This window comes from Panthera pardus, unplaced genomic scaffold (genome assembly GCF_024362965.1).
Source record: "Panthera pardus isolate Hobbes unplaced genomic scaffold, ASM2436296v1 HiC_scaffold_11, whole genome shotgun sequence".
Taxonomy (NCBI): domain Eukaryota; kingdom Metazoa; phylum Chordata; class Mammalia; order Carnivora; family Felidae; genus Panthera; species Panthera pardus.
Genome location: NW_026526666.1, coordinates 88574688 through 88591771, shown reverse-complemented (window position 1 = coordinate 88591771; position 17084 = coordinate 88574688). Strand labels below are relative to the sequence as shown.

The 17084-nt window shown below is 48.8% G+C and overlaps 1 protein-coding gene across 7 annotated transcripts in view; it reads right to left on the bottom strand.

The window, feature by feature from the left end:
* STPG1 (sperm tail PG-rich repeat containing 1) overlaps positions 1–17084 on the bottom strand; it is a 55354-nt gene that overhangs the window by 6209 nt on the left and 32061 nt on the right. For 6 of the 7 annotated variants that reach the window (XM_019461803.2, XM_019461801.2, XM_019461802.2 and 3 more), the window contains 3 exons: positions 15994–16164; positions 11092–11200; positions 5964–6129 (listed from right to left, as the gene is read on the bottom strand). In XM_019461803.2, the coding sequence (XP_019317348.2) occupies positions 5964–6129; positions 11092–11200; positions 15994–16164 (446 nt within the window). The remainder of the gene's footprint in view (positions 1–5963; positions 6130–11091; positions 11201–15993; positions 16165–17084) is intronic. The other variant, XM_053898804.1, reaches the window with a different exon arrangement.

Below are 17084 nucleotides of genomic sequence, written 5' to 3'. Positions count from 1 at the left end.
AACAGGAGGGGCAAAGGCACGGACAAGGCATGAGCTGTGGCTGCATTTGGCAGGAATTGGGACAGGGAGGCAGAGGCCGAGCCTCCCAGACTGCCTTCAGCCCTCAATGCACCCAGGACTTCTAGGCTGTTCACCTGCTTCTGGCCATCCACCCTCAGAGACCCTGAGGGAAGCCGAAGGAAAAACTCCTAATCCAGCCTAATCCCCTAGGCCCCTTGCTCCCATTTGACCTTCCAGAAACACCCAACACAGATTCAGTCTTCAGCCACTCCTCGCCTTGGCCCGTGCTATTCCTTCTGCCAGGAGCACCTACTGTCCCTGCAAACTCTGATCATTCTTCCCTTCTCATGTCCTTCTGGGAAACTTCTGTGGCCACTGCCCTCCCCCTCCCCCTCCCCCACCTCTCTTCCTGTGGCTCCAGAGAGGAGCATGGGATCTGGAGGCAGCCAGACCTGCATGCCACTCCCTGCCCCACCAGCTTCATCTGTATTCTAGGTAACAGTAGTTAGTGCCCTGCAGGGGCGCCGGGATGGCACTAAGGGGGACATCCGTCAACGCTCTTAGCTCGGTGTGGCTGAGCCCTCGCGATGTTCTAGCCATTCTTCTTTTCTCCGCACAGAACGTGCTGGGTTTCCTACGCTCTTTATGTGCCCAGCTCTTTATGGCAGGGGACTGCGTGTGACTCATCTCTGAGGCCCCCTCCCTACTCCCAGGACATTGGCTGAACTGTAGGGAAAACAGAGAGGTTGCAGCAAGTGGGGGAGCCCAGACATCTGAGCCCCACCTGACAGTTTTATCATCGTCCAGGGCTGCTCCCTCCACGGCGAGGTGGGGCTGGGCAGATCACAAAGGTCCGGCTGGATCAAACCCAGGCCAGCCCTCAGTGCATTGTGACCGGAGCTTTTATGAGCCTCATTGCTCAGTTATAAAAGCCAACTGGGTCCTGCCCCGTAGAAAGAAAACATCTATCAAAGGCTCTGAGTTGGCCACAACTGGATTAAAGTATGTTTGCAGCTTCCAATGTGAGCTGTTTGCAAATCGCCCGAGAATAATGAATGTCGCAGAGGACTCAGCAGGTCACTGGGGGAAGGCATCCGAGACCCCTCGGGACACTCCCAGGCACCGGCACGATTCACTCTGCCTCGGGGATTCCCAGGGTCGGGGAGGGATAAAGGGGCAATTTTTTCTCATCATTAAAGGGCAGCTGGTTGCCTCTGGGGTGGAATGCACTCTCTGTTTAACAGGGTAGAGGGTGACAGATTACAGCCGCTTGGGAAGAAGCATCCCATATCTAATTGAAAATCCCAGGGGAACGTTAGGTGGGTCATCGTAATTACCCAGACTGGAGCGGGGCCAACAGGGTTTGATTCTTCAGCTCTGGCTGTGGCAGGACAGCGTGTCTGTGCAAAACCAGTGGCTTAAAAGTTCCAGGAAGTAGATCAAGGGTTAGGAAGATGTCAGTGGGCGTTTCCCCTTGTTGCTGACGACAGCACCGGGGAGGGACCGTTTTGATCTCCAAAATAGCCCTTCTCCTGACTCACCCTGATTCACTGAGCCATCACTGTGACACTTCTCTCCTAAAGACCCCCCTGGGAGCTGATAAATGCCCTTAGCTTTGAGTCGGCAACGTGGCCACGGCAAAGAGACACCTGTGCCCTGTTCTTCAGTTAGGGAGCCCAGAAACGGTCATCCTAACACCCTGCCAGCCCTTAGCACAGCATCTGCCCTCCGAGGTCCACCCAAGAAGCACCAGCTGAGCACAGAGGACCCGCTCACAGACCTCAATAAAAACGCAAGTTACATGTATGGAAAGCTTACCGTGTGCCAGACCCAGTGAGTTGTGTGAGTTATTTTAGCCTTGCAAGCACATTATGAAGTGTTCATTTCACCATCTGCAGGGTTGAATTTGAATTCCTGGGAGTGAGGTGAACCCTCCCCGCCCCCAGGCCCCCAGGGCTGGCAAGTCGGGAGGCTGGGCGCTGGCCTGACTTGGAGCCTGTGCTTTCCACCAGGCCACATTGCCCCCGCAGCCCATTCTCAGCTCTGCAGGCCGGGCCAGGGGAGTGGAGACAAGACAGGCCCATGCCTGGCCCCCTGCCGGCCTCCCCACCATTCCCAGGCCATCACCCAACCCTCCCCTCCCTGGGCTTCACTTTTGTTGGTGGGGAACACGGGACTAACAACTGTAGGGATAAGTAACATCTCCCGATTCTGCGTCCTCAAGAAAGCAGAGCCGAAAGATTATTTTTGCAGGCTAGGACCCTCCCCTCCGGATAGGGAGCCAAGTGTTCGCAATCGTAGACAAATAAGGACAGGCCTCAAATCACGTCACGTGGGTGTGACGCCTGTGTTTGCCCAAAAGAAACACGCGAGGTTTCTCAGATGCCCCACGCAGCCCCGGAGAGCTAAATGTGCTCAGGCTGAGCGCGGATAAAGTCCCAACGAAGCCACATAGAGATGGGGAGGAAGCAACGCAGACCTTCTCAGGGCCCTGAGGATCCCAGCAGGGGGCCCCCAGCTCCTGTCCCTCTCTTCCCTCCAGGGACACAGGAGAGGAAACAGAACACCAATTTGAGAGACAGGAGTCTGGATTCTCCCTCCATACCACGACGTTCAGCTGTATCTTTTCCTTATATTAACCCATTTCTTCATTAGTCAACATAAGCAGATGGATGTTTATTTAGGCTAACCCAAAGCACACTTGAGTTTTATCTTTTTGTTTTTTTGTTTTTTTTTTTTTTTTTTTTTTTTTCAACGTTTTTTTTTTTATTTATTTTTTGGGACAGAGAGAGACAGAGCATGAACGGGGGAGGGGCAGAGAGAGAGGGAGACACAGAATCGGAAACAGGCTCCAGGCTCCGAGCCATCAGCCCAGAGCCTGACGCGGGGCTCGAACTCACGGACCGCGAGATCGTGACCTGGCTGAAGTCGGACGCTTAACCGACTGCGCCAACCAGGCGCCCCTATCTTTTTGTTTTTTAAATACAATTACAGATTGTCAGCTTCATCCTTTCCATGTCAATTAAAAATTTATATATTTTGGGGGCGCCTGGGTGGCTCGGGTGGTTAAGCATCCAACTTCGGCTCAGGTCACGATCTCGTGGTTCATGAGTTCGAGCCCTGCCTCGTGCTCTGTGCTGACAGCTCAGAGCCTGGAGCCGCTTCGGATTCTGTGTCTCCCTCTCTAGCTCTCTGCCCCTCCCCCACTTGCTCTCTCTCTCTCTCTCTCTCTCTCTCTGTCAAAAATAAACAAACATTAAAAAATTTCATTTTTTAATGTTTATATATTTTGGGCCTCCTTTGGGAGTCCAGGCTGGTTCTACGTTCACTGCCCCCAATATGCTCTCCTGAATGCCATGGTGAGCAAACACAGGGTCGTGGAGTGTTGGAAACGAAGAGACTTCCCCTCTTTTCCCACATGATGAAACGAAGGCCGAGGGAGGTGCTGAGAGCCACCTAGACCATAGGGGCTGTTAACCAAATGTCCTGCCCAGGGCACCATCCACTCACCAGGGTGAACCCAAGTGGGGGGTCTATCTACTCACCAGGATGAACCCAAGTTTAAGAGACACTGGGTGTAGTAGGGTTTTGGGTTTTTGTTGTTGTTGTTGTTGTTTTACGTCGGGACATCTCAGAGCCTTTAATTAGGCCATGCACACAGTGATGCTCCCAGAGGTACAGGGTTCATATGCAGTGCTTCCTAGACTTATTAACCAAACATCTGTCACTCGCAAAGCCCCACAGAGAGCCAGTGATCCCCAGACACCCCCAGACACACCAGCACCACCGCACTGCACCTGCTGGAAAGACTGCTCTCGGGATCTGTGTGGCCACACAACCTTGGGGCCATATGCTCCAGCATTCTGCTACCCCTCCTCTGCCTTGCTCTGGAGTTGTTCCCAGGTGAGCCTAGCTAAAGGCGTGTACAGTGCCCTGTTCACCCGAGCACCCCCACGGCCTCCGGCACAGACCCAGAAACCTACAGGGCCTGTTGACTAACAGGTGCAAATGCCGTGAGATGGGAATTATCCCGAACCGCTCGTTCAAACTTCAGCAGAGGCCACACGGCACTTCTCTGGGGCAAGCGGTTCAACGCTGAGTATTCTCCACTCTCCTTCTCACCATTTCCTCAAAGAAGCTTCCAGATTCGAGCTAGGAGCCTGAGCGGCTCGTGCCAAGCAACAGCCGTCCCCTGTACGCTCATATGCCTATAGGATACGGAACAGCAGCAGCTCTAACGATAACATTTCTCGTCTAACCCTCACAGAAGCCCTATGAGACGAGACTCTTATCCCCGCTTCATAACAGGGAGACAGGCTCGGAGAGAAGAAAGGGACAGAGCCGTGACTCACGCCCAGGTCTGCTGACTCCGAAGCCTGTCCTCTTACCCACTCTCCTCGTCGGGACAGTAAGGGAAGGTGTGCAGGGGTGCCCTGAGCCAGCCCGGAGGCAGTAAGTCCCTGGTGTTCAGAGAGAGCGTGTTCCTGGAGACTATCCTGCCCCGGTTTTGAGCCCTGGAGCCTGTGAAGGCTCAACCTGCAGAACCCAAGAACCGAAGGGCAGAAGGGACTTCTCCAGTGGATTCCATCTGAGGTCTGGATCCCTTCTCCAGATCCTAAGTCTGGCACGGAAGGTTCATCTCCTGCTCCTCTCCCCCCACCCCATCTCCTTGTCCTGGACTGATGGTCAGAGTATATGCCCAATGTTGTCAGTCTCCCGGGTTGCCTGGACTTCTGACCCACTGTGGGTATGAGCCTGACCACCTGCCTGACCTCTTTGGAGGGGTCTTCTGCAGGTCAGCCCGCCCAGTGGCCAATCCTGCCTGCAGAGGACTATACCCGGGTGAGGCCTCAGATGGCGACAGGCAGACTGACCTGGCAGTTAGTTCCAGAAGTTCTAGAACCATCTGAGGAATAAGTAAGCCCTGTGAGCCTTCGAACCTGTTAGGTGAAAGTAATATTAAATGCACCGGATATTAAACATGTTAACACAAATCCTGGTCTTCACTTTTTAAATTTGTGTGAATATTGTCACCTTCTGCACCTGCTACATGCCAAACATATATTATAAAATCTGAAAGCAACACTATGAGGCATGGACTGTCCCCACTTTGCTTCACAGATGAGGCCTTGGAGGTTCAGAGGGCTTAGTACCATGGCCAAGGTCACACAGCATGAAAACAGCATAGCTGAAGTTCAAATCCAGCAGGTCTGACCAACTCCAAAGTCTGGACTTTCAACTTATCAGTGCAAAATTCGAACGGCCCCGTGCTGCTATATATCCTGCTACCCCAGTAGAGGTTTTATGTTATAAAAGTAGAATCATGTCGGGGCGCCTGGGTGGCTCAGTTGGATGAGCGTCCGACTTCGGCTCAGGTCATGATCTCGTGGTTCGTGAGTTCGAGCCCTGCGTCAGGCTGTGTGCTGACAGCTCAGAGCCTGGATCCTACTTCCAATTCTGTGTATCCCCCTCCCTCTCTCTCTGCCCCTCTCCCGCTCGTACTTTGTCTCTCTCTCTCTCAAAAATAAATAAGCATCAAAAATTTTTTTAAAAAATATAGAATAATGTCAGCACCAGGATAAACACAACATCACGAGGAATGCGGAAAGATCCAGACAGTCCTGAGCCTGATTCCTAGCGGCATTTCAAGTTAGCTGTGTGGACTTAGGCAGCTCCTTAGCTGCCCTGAAACCTAGCTATGAAGTAAGAATAATAATTCTTGCAACTGGGGTACTACGATGGTTGAATAGGATGCTAAGTTCCTGGTGCATAGTAGTTGCTCAATAAATATCATGCAGTCAGCAAGTATTTCCTGAGCACCTACTATGTCACAAGGGCCCCTGGAGAGTGAGTGACCTGGCGCCATGTTCTGCCAAGCAGTGACACCCCTTCCTTTTCTGCTCACGTTGGGTCCTTTCCCAGAACCGCCTTTCAAAAGAAAGATCAGAATAATCAGGACTCACGGGAAAAGAGGCTTTTTCAGAATTTTGATGTGGTCATTGGGGTTGTAATAAGCAGGTCCCGGGCCCGTTGATGTCAGTTTTAATCCACGTCCAGTTTTTGATTTAAAACAAGACGTCAAGACCTTTGGCGACTGCTTCACGAGGGATTCGTTGATATTATAATGCCCTAAGAAGAAAGACATTTTAAAACAGAGTAAGGAACTCGTCCCAAATAAATAAAAAACACTACCTTACACCTAAGAATACATTTAATGACTATAAGGTGGTATCACTCCAAGATGGTCAAATGGGAGGGCTGCCTGAAAAATAATACCCTCTATTTTTTATTTTTTTTAAATGTTTTCATTTATTTTTGAGACAGAGAGAGACAGAGCTTGAGCGGGGGAGGGGCAGAGAGAGGAAGACACAGAATCCGAAGCAGGCTCCAGGCTCTGAGCGGTCAGCACAGAGCCCGACTCGGGGCTCGAACTCACAGAGCGTGAGATCATGACCTGAGCCGAAGTCGGCCGCTTAACCTACTGAGCCACCCAGGCGCCCCGAAAAATAATACCCTTTGGAGAACATGGGCCATGTGCATCACATACTTAGCTCATTGAATCCTCACAGAAGCCCAGCTACATGGGTAATTGTCACCTCCATTCCAAAAAGGAGGAAATGGAGACTCGGAGATAGTGAATAATTTGCCCCCCACATTTCATCTAACTAGGAAGTAGGCTCAGTTTCCTCTGCTATAAGGTAAGGATAATTCTTCCAACAACAGTAATATTTTAGTTCCAGGCGTATAGTCGTTGTTCAGTAACTATTATGCAATCAACAAATATTTATTGAGCACCTACTACGTGGGCCCAGGGCCACCTGTCTCCAAAGTCCGTGCTTTCCCACTATGCCCTGCTCCAAGAGAGAATAAAATTAACTTGCTTCAAGGAGGAAGACAATGACCCGGGCTGGGGGGAAGTAAAGGCAGTCTCCCCTAAATTGTCAGAAGCCCTGCCGGTGGGTGCAGGTGTTTTTCAAATGCAAAGCAGCGGTGCAGAGCGAAAGCCTTGAGGACATCTGGACCCACTACTCAGAAATTAAGGGAATTATTCAACATGCAGGAAAAGCTCTAAGCGTAGAGACTCACGTAACAGCAGCAACTGCAGTGTGAGAAGGGCTAAGTGGCCCGAATGTCCAAGGCCAGGGGTACTGTCGTGGGAACAGCAGCCCGACCCGGTGGAATATGAGCCTGGACACAACAAATACGGAGACCAGAAGCCACACGGCAATGTTTTGGAAAAATAAAGGTGAGTGAAAAAAAGTAAAATAATGCCTAAAATTTCCCATACTATGATGATGTCTAGGTACAAATGGACACATCTGAATAAAAATAGGTGGGGGACACCTGGGTGGCTCAGTCAGTCGAGTGTCGTGTCGGAATTCAACTCAGGTCATGATCTCACGGTTCATGGGTTTGAGCCCCACATCGGGCTCGCTGCCGTAAGCAAGGAGCCTGCTTCAGGGATCCTCTCTCTCTGCCTCTCCCCTGCTCTCTCTCTCAAAAATAAATAAACCTTAAAAAAAAAAATAGATGGGAACCCAGAAAAGTGGAAGCGATTACATTAGTGTAATTAGTAATTATAATTACACTATGGGCGGGAAAAATATTTCAAATTTTCTAAACATGGTGAAGTTGACTTTGTCTTCAATAAAAATGTACTTTTCCATTGCAAAAGTACTGAAAACAATATGGTACGTATTAGAAAGATTTTATTTAAATGATAATACCCAGTGGTGGCAAAGGTGAGGAAAAACAGTTACCTCACAGCAGCAGGAGGAAACTAATCCCTCTGCTTGAAGAACAATTTGGCCACCAATGTATAAAAAAAAAAAACCTTAACTATTCTACATGCTTCTGACTTAGCAATTCCGCTTTAAGTAATTAATATAAGGAAATACTCTTGATTTTACACAAGCTGCAAGCTACAAGGATGTTTGCTGCCTCTCTACTTATATCGGTGATCGGTTTAAAACAACCTAAATTGGGGTGCCTGGGTGGCTCAGTCGGTTGAGCGTCTGACTTCGGCTCGGGTCATGATCTCGTGGTCCATGAGTTCGAGCCCCACGTCGGGCTCTGTGCTGACAGCTCAGAGCCTGGAGCCTGCTTCAGATTCTGTGTCTTCCTCTCTCTCTGCCCCCCTCCCACTCATGCTCTGTCTCTCTATCAAAAATAAATAAACATTTAAAAATAAATAAAAAAATAAAACAACCTAAATTTCCAGTAAGAGGCCGTTTGTTCCTTAACTTATGGTACTGCCATGTGATGGAATACCAAACAGCCATTTCAAAAAATGATATTCTTAGAAGGGTTTTTAATAGCGTGAAAAGATGTTCCCAATATATGCTAAAGTTTTTAAAAAGTTGCTTCAGATTCTGTCTCACTCTCTCTGGCCCTCCCCTGTTCTCTCTCCTCTCTCTCTCTAGAAAAATAAACATTAGGGGCGCCTGGGTGGCTCAGTCAGTTAAGCGTCCGACTTCGGCTCAGGTCATGATCTCACAGTCCGTGAGTTCGAGCCCCGCGTCGGGCTCTGTGCTGACAGCTCAGAGCCTGGAGCCTGTTTCAGATTCTGTGTCTCCCCCTCTCTCTGCCCCTCCCCCATTCATGCTCTGTCTCTCTCTATCTCAAAAATAAGTAAACGTTAAAAAAAATTTTTTTTAAAGAAAAATAAACATTAAAAAATTTTTATTTAAAAAGCAGGGGGGCGCCTGGGTGCTCAGTCGGTTAAGCGCCTGGCTTCTGCTCAGGTCATGATCTCATGGTTCGTGAGTTTGAGCCCTGCATGGGGCTCTGTGCTGACAGCTCAGAGCCTGGAGCCTGCTTCACATTCTGTGTCTCCTTCTCTATCTGCCATGCCCGACTTGAACTTGCTCTCTCTCTCTCTCTATCTCAAAAAATAAACATTAAAAATTGAACCATCGGGGCGCCTGAGTGGCTCAGCGGGTTGAGCGTCCAACTTCAACTCAGGTCATGATCTCACAGTTTGTGAGTTCAAGCCCCACGTCGGGCTCTGTGCTGACAGCTCGGAGCCTGGAGCCTGCTTCAGATTCTGTGTCCCCCCCGTCTGCCCCTCTGCCTGCCCCTCTGCCACTCGTGCTCTGCCTCTCACATTGTGTCAAAAATAAATAAACATTAAAAAAAAAAAATTGAAAAAAAAAAAAATGTTGAACCATCAAAGTCAGGAACCATCCGGGCGCCTGGGTGGCTCAGACAGTTGTCTGACTTCGGCTCAGGTCATGAACTCACGGTTTGTGAGTCTGAGCCCTGCACTGGGCTCTATGCTAAGAGCTCAGAGCCTGAAGCCTGCTTCAGATTCTGTGCGTGTCTCTCTCTGCCCCTGCCCGGCTAATGTGCTGTCTCTGTCTCTCTCTCAAGAATAAACAAACATTAAAAAAAATTTTTTTAAGTAAATGTCCAGTTTGCAGCCTTTATAATATTGGGATATATCTCTCGTATTAGGTTTATTTTTCTCTCATTCATGTGTAAATATATGTATACATTTGTATATATGTTGTATAAAATATGTTTTCCCCTCCCACAGACAGGTTAAGGCAACCTTGATTATCAAACGCTGAAAAGCAGAAGCAAGACAAAACAGGCGCCCGTGATCTTACGGCCCAGAGAGAACCCGGTATAAGCTCTGGTGCATTTCCTCGCGGTCTTTTCCGGAGTGTGGTTGGAAAACCACTTGCTGCTGAGCCCACTGTGCAGATTCGATTCTGCAACCCCCGTTTTTCAAGTGACACTTTAACACAGGTGTTTCCCTGAACTGTAAGAAGCTTCTTCTATTTTGAGGAAAAAGAGAGAGGAGGACATTCCTGATGAGCTTGGCAGATGTAAACTTTAGAAAACCCAAGCAGCAAACGTGTGGAGGTGAGCATTTGGCTCAGGATTGAAGGCGGGCGGGCCCCGGCCCTCCGCCCCTGAGGTAGGGGCCCTCAGAGCTGCTGGGACAGGGGCCCGGGCCGGGCAGCCAGTCACAGCTCCGCATCTGTTTTCCCCCAGCGGGGGAAGAAGAAACAACCAGAGTTATTTCTGAGAGGTCAGGGCTGGTTGTTTCTCCCAGGAGGGCAGCTCCCCCCAGCAGGTTTCTGAGGCAGCAGGCGTCAATCGGGATGGGCCTGGATTCAGATCACCGATGGGCCCCTGGGCCTGCTTTCGAGGTGTCATTTTTTGTCTATAAAACGGGGGTCGATGATCGCAGTGGCTCACACCTTCTGAGCACGTGACGGCATGCTGGCCCAACACCCCGCGGCATCTGGACATCATTGGCTGAGAAATGGAGAACCTGTGGCACCCGGTAGGAGCTTCACAGACATTGGTGCCCACCTCTCCCTCTCCTGTGGACTCATGCGGTGGCTGAGAAGGTGCCCACCTGGGGGGGGGGGGTGCGATTCACTGGCAGGGCCTCTGGCCAAACTCCAGGGCTGCCGGCTTTGTTCTGTATAAACAAACAAGGTGGGGCTTTGCCTGTGATGATGCAAGGCCGGGAGCTTTAGCGGGGCTTAGCCTCCTAATTAGGGCTGGTTTTGTGATTCAGCTTCGGACTGATCTTCTCAGCTTTAATCTGGATTTGGTGAAATCCGAAGTGTGCTGCAATTTTATCCATACTCCCCTCCTCCCTGTTCCTCCCCTCAGCTCTGGGGCTCACGGCTCCCTCGGGGCGGGGCGGGGCGGGGGGGTGCGTCTTCAGGACCCAGCGGGCAGGTGACAAGGGCTCCCGGAATACCAGTGGCAGCATCACCAGACCTCTCTGGAAACCAGAGCCCGGGATGGCACCTGGGGCGTGTGAGTGTGCACACTTCTGAGGCGAGAAACCGCTTCCCCAGCTGGCTGCCCAGGGAAGCTGTGCCCGGTCCTGAAAGGGGAGGCCAGCGAAGCTGCTCTGGGGACCATTTCCAGAGCAGCGCCTTCTCCCCGGAAGGGGGAGACCCCGCCTTCTCCCCAGCCTTCTCCTTTTTTGTTCAACACCTGCTCAACATCCCCTTTCCCCCAAAGCCTAACTCCTTCCGAAGAGACTCCCTCGTGGTGCCCTGCGGAGCAGATCTGGTCCATTAACCCTTAGGTCAAGGCCAGTGCAAGGTGGCTGCTTACCTGGGGCAGGTCCTGTGTCAGTGATAGTGAAAAATCCTCTCTGGGTTTTGGACATAAACCCGGCTCGGGCACAGACGTTGTTTCTTTGCTTCCAGCAAGAGACAGAGGCCTGGGGACAGGGGAGAAAACAAGCATGGTGTGCCCAATGCCTTCCCTTTCTTTCTCTTTGTCATCAAGCCCAGACAAGGGGCACACTGGGGTAAAAAAAAAAAAAAAAAAAAAAAAAAAAAAGTCTGATTTAAGCCTGTCCTCACAAAATGAACTGACGTGAATGGAAAAGGTCCCAGTGCCTTTTCGGTCGCCTCAGCTAGAGTGGTCTGCGAGTTTGTGACCACCCTCAGATGTCTGGTCACCCAACATGGCACAGAGGACCATGCCCGGAAGAGAACCCGAAGACCTGGCTGCCAGGCCCGCGCCTGCCCCACACGGGGCGTGATTCTGCACGAGGTGTTCAATTTCTCTGAACTTGGGTTTTCTCACCTGTAAAGCAGACCCGATAATCCCTGCTCTACTCGATGGAGTGTATGCTGGTGACAGATTTCGTCTATAGGACAGGGATTTTTCTGTAAGTCTGCAACACCACACATGCACGTTATTTTCATAATTTCTTCTATGCCTTTCGTTCCTTTCAATACACTTAGTCCTACATATCTCCACCCTGATTCCGTACTGTTCAAACAGCCCTTCTATAAACGCAGGATTTGGGGCACACCAGGGCGTCATGTAATTTAAGATTACGATCAGATTTATAACGCTCCCTCATCCTGACTTTTCTGGACCGACCAGAAATCAACCATTTTGACTGATCCATGCAATATACAGTGTGCACAGCACTCTAAAAATAACAGGGGGGCGGGGGGTGGGGGGGGAAGAACACTGAGATCATTCTTCCGTGATACGTGAATCATAAATATTTTAAATGCCAATTGGCAGTCAGTCCCTTGTATTCATTAGATAAAGTCGCAATAAAAATCGGATATGCCATGACCGGGCCTATTTACTGAACAAGTGAAACTATGTGCCGGGGCCCAGATGGTTTGATTTTCCGAGATACTCCTTTGTCAAAAAAAGGTTTCTTGAGAAATGCAGATGGCATTTCGATTTTGTGTTTACAAAGGCGGAGGAATTTAGCTTTTCCCGGGGTCCTAATGGCTAGAATGCATGCAGGGAGGACAAACAAAAACATCGGGTGGAGAGGCTAATTACTGGACAGAGGGCCAGGAGCCAGGCTGCCTGGAGAGGAAGTAATCACACGGTACCACGAAAAAGGAGTCGAATAGAGAGGTGGGGGGGATCGTGGTAAGCAGAGGGGAAGAGAGGCCCCGACAGACCTCACTGCACCGTGTGGCTAACAGGATTAGCGCATTTCTGCTTCTTGCCAGTTGACTCAACCATTGTTCTCCGGGTCTGAAAAAAGCCTCCTGTAGACAAAACACGATCTCGGCCTTATTCCTCACCCAGACAGAAAAACAACTGAAAAAGGGAGCATTTTTGTCTACCCTGAGTGTCACTGGAAGATTTCACCATTAGACGAGGAAAACAGTCCACTCCACTAGCAGGTTGGGGGGGGTGGGGTGGGGGGAATGAAACAGGTTTATTGTATTACCAGGGGGAAAAGAACCCAAGATACAGTGGAGTAGAAAATGCACGTGTACTGTGGATAATGTAATCCTAATGCTGGAGGTAGGGATGGGGGAGGAAGAGAATATGAACGAAACTGCACCTGTTTTGAATGGCGGTTTGCTTCAGAGAGCGGAATCACGAGAGACTTCTACTTTCCTAGCTCAAGCATTTCTATAATGCTCGAATATGTTTTATGAGGAGCATGGATGCTTTTCACAGTCACATTAAAACCATAATCAACAAAAAAACACGCACTTGAAATGGATCCACTGGCAGGAGGTCCGAGCTCTGTCTTGGGAAGCGGTCTTTTCTAGATGAGCGGCTATACGCTACTGGGGGTAATTCCTTCAATGTCATAGACACTTGTCGCCAAGTGCTTGGCACGCCAGGCCCTGCACGGGGCACCGGGATGTGAAGTGAAGGAGCACCCAGTGGGCTGGGGAGGCAGGCGTGTGAAACACTGAGTACCTGTCTCACGAATGGCAAAGGCATTTTGCGGTGGCCAAGAACCTTTATTACTACTTTCTTGGACCGGGCCTTGACCTCTCTCCTGTTAGTAGAAGAGCCTTCTAACTGGTTTTTCAAAAGCCACTCCTCGCCCACACCATGGTCCCTTTTCCATATGGCTGCTGGAGGGAGCTTTTTAAAAAAGTACATCAGATGATGTCATCTCACATCCTCTCACCGCCCCCCCTCCAAAGTCTTCCCACAGAGAATAAAATTAAAGATCCCTCCCAGGGTCTTTAGGGCCCTGAGTGAACTGGCCCCTGCCTATCTGTCTGGCTTCCCCTTCTCCCCTCTCCTAGCTAATGCTACTCTAGCCACCTTCTTGTAGTTCCCAGAGCTAAGCTGCTTGCTGTCCCAGGACCTTTGCACACGCTGTTCCCTCAACTCTGCCTCTCCCTTCGGTCCTCGGGTCAGCCTCAGAGCCTTCTCTGACCACCCAATCTAACCCAACCTGAAGTACATGATACTGCCAACCCCTTATATTCTCTACATATTCTCTCCCTCGGGCTCTGTTTGTCTTTCTCAAAGCTGGCCACAATGTGTAATTATTTTGCTTCCCTGTTTCCTAGTTTTGTCTCGAGTTCCCCACCAGAATCTGAGCTGGATCACTGGTCTGGCACGGAGGAGCCACAGAACCCATGAAGGGAGACCCAGCAGGGCTGGACCATGCTGACTGATCACCCTCCAGCTGTATACCTCAGTTCTCTCCCTGTGCTCACTGATGTGCAAATGGTCCCTTCGAGTGGGGTGACTTTGGGCAAATCCCTTCCCCTCTCCGAGCACCAGCTTCCTCTTCTGTGAATTGAAGATAACCCACTTCATGGATTCTTGTGAATATTAAATAAGAATGAATCCATAATGCTTAGAATGGCACATGGGCCTTGAAAAGGGTTTCATCATCATCATCATCATCATCATCATCATCATTTTCAGGCTCTGATTAACCCAAGGGAAGACTGTCTAGAGCGATACCACCCAACTGGGTAGCCACTGGCTATCAGCACCAAAAACATGGCTGGTCTGGATTAAGATGTGCTGAAAATATAAAATACACACTGGATTATAAAGACTTAGATGGAAAGAATGTAAAACATTACTTATTTTTACTTATAATTATATGTAATTATAATAAAATTTATAATCAGGGACGCCTGGGTGGCTCAGTCGGTTAAGCGGCCGACTTCAGCTCAGGTCATGATCTCGCGGTCTGTGAGTTCGAGCCCCGCGTCGGGCTCTGTGCTGACAGCTCAGAGCCTGGAGCCTGTTTCGGATTCTGTGTCTCCCTCTCTCTCTGCCCCCCCCCCCCCATTCATGCTCTGTCTCTCTCTGTCTCAAAAATAAATAAACATTAAAAAAATTTGTTTTAATATTTATAAAAAATAAAAATAAAACTTATAATCAATAATTTTATATTGATTTGATGTTGAAATAATGTTTTGAATATACTGAGCTAAATAGAATATGCTCTTAAAATTATTTCACCTATACCTTTTTACTTTTCAATGTGGCTTTTTACTTTTCAACTATACATTTACTTTTCAATGTGGCTACTGGGAAAATTTAAATGATGTATGTGGCTCCCATTATATTTCTATTGAACGGTGCTGGCCTCACAGGCATATATTGCTTTGAGCACATTACAATTGATCTGACCACTCACAGAAGGTGGGCAGGGGCCTTGTAGTCAGAAAAACAAATATTACTTGAAAGTGTTATAAAAGAAAAAGGAGGGGCGCCTGGGTGGCTCAGTCGGTTAAGCATCGGGCTCTCGATTTCCGCTGAGGTCATGATCTCACCATTTGTGAGACGGAGCCCCTTGGTCAGGCTCTGTGCTGACAGTGGAGAGGAATTCTCTCTCCCTCTCTTTCTGCCCCTCCCTTGCTCTCACTCTCTCTCTCTCTCTCTCTCTCTCTCTCTCTCTCAAAATAAGTATTTTAAAAAGGACATTAAAGATGAAGTATTCTAAGACCAAAACATTTTGCAACATATAGTGATATTAATACCTTATGTACAATTCACGTCTTATGTTTTCACACTTGCTGTCTCGTTTGCTTTTTATAATAACCCCGTAGGGCAAGTATAATTGATTCCATTTTACACCTGAGGCTCAAGAAGTGACGTGACTTCCCCAGAGAGAGTTCTGCTGATCTCCATGTATAGTGGAACCCTGTGTGCCCAGGGCTGTGCCAAGCACTCAGCATCCATGACCTAATTTAACATTTGCATTAATACTATGAAGTGGACATGTGTCCCCATTTTACAGATCAACAAACTGAGTCCTGAAAGCTGAAGGGACTTGCCCGGAGCCACACAGAAAGTGGCAGAGGGGACATTTGAACCTGGCTCCATCTCTGAACCATTAATCATACCGTTCTGCCTCCGTGACTACATAGCAGGGCGTTACTGTTAAAAAAAACAACAATTTCTGATATGGAAATATCAGGTGGAAAATAAGGCGGTAAATACCTATTGTCGCAGATGAGAAAACTGCCCCAGAAAGATTCTAGGGCAGGAGTGATGACGGTGTTTTCCAGGGACTGGTCTTCCCACTGCTCCGCCCTGACCTCCAGGGTTGCTCACATCTTTCTCCAGTTTCTGCAAATTCTCTCTAAAGGCCTTGCCCAGCCTCATGTACCCACTGGGCAGTCAACAAATACTAACTGATTTACTAATCGCATTAAAATGATATTTCCCAAAGCGTCCCCCCCCCTTCATTTATTTTAGTAAAGCATTCATTCGATACATATTTAACAAGCATACCCAACATCTTACATTGTAATGGTTTGGTGCAGGAGTCTCAGATTTGAGGGCTTTCGCAAAACTTGGCAACTGAAACATGCTGGAACAGGAATTACTGAAGTCTTTCTTCGAAACAAAATGTGATGGGATAGTGTACGCGTTAGCTGCAGGGTATTTAGAAATGATGGTGTCCAGTCGGGCACGCTGTAAGGGGAAAGCCAAAGGCATCAGCAGTCTTACATAATCTGGGGGCCCCAAAGGACAGACGTCAAGGGGATGATGCCCAGCACTACGTCTAAAAGCAGTTTGTAAAAGCTGAAACTCTAGCCGGTAACAACGATAAACTGACCTCAGGCTTTGAGGATTTGCTCTTGGAGGATGCGAGTTCTGGCCTGTTGTAACTTCTGTAAACTAACTCAAGTTATTCATCTTCTATTTGGGACTTGGCAAAAATAATGTTGCCATAAATGCATTGCCACCCAATCCCATTTCAGGCCACTTATATTTGACTCATCAGCTGTTGGGTAATTTATATGATGGGAAGCTTTAGACTTTCTTCCTCCAGCCAAGGCTTTCCTTCTGAGTAAAACCCCACGTCTTACTTCTAAGATTAAGTAATCTGAATTGCTCAAATGACAAGTTTGCTTCTAATGTCTTAAAGGCACAAGGGTCCATGGGGCTCGCTGTCCACCTGTGCCTCCGATCCCTCACCTAATTGCTGATTTCAAAAAACCCTACGATATCTTTCTGTTTCAGTAGAACTGATTCTACTCCTTCCAGGAAGCCACAATAAACTATTTTCAGTTAAAAAAAAAAACACAAAAACAAACAGAATCAATGTTTGCCAAATGAAAAGGGGCAAAAGCCATAGAAACTAGATGATAACATCACTTTACCCTAGGATGGCAAGTATTGGAGTCTGATAAAACAAACGAAAAAATTCTCATTATTTTATGATTAGAAGCTTGAGAACACTGCTCTGGGTTTTCCTCAGCCAGATAGGGGTCACTACCTATACAAGCACAGCGAGTGGGTGAGGCTGTGGGAAGGCACGAACCCCCACCCCCACCAACTTCTCGCCCTTGCTCGGTTGCAGTGGGTCCCAACATTCAGTCTATGGACCA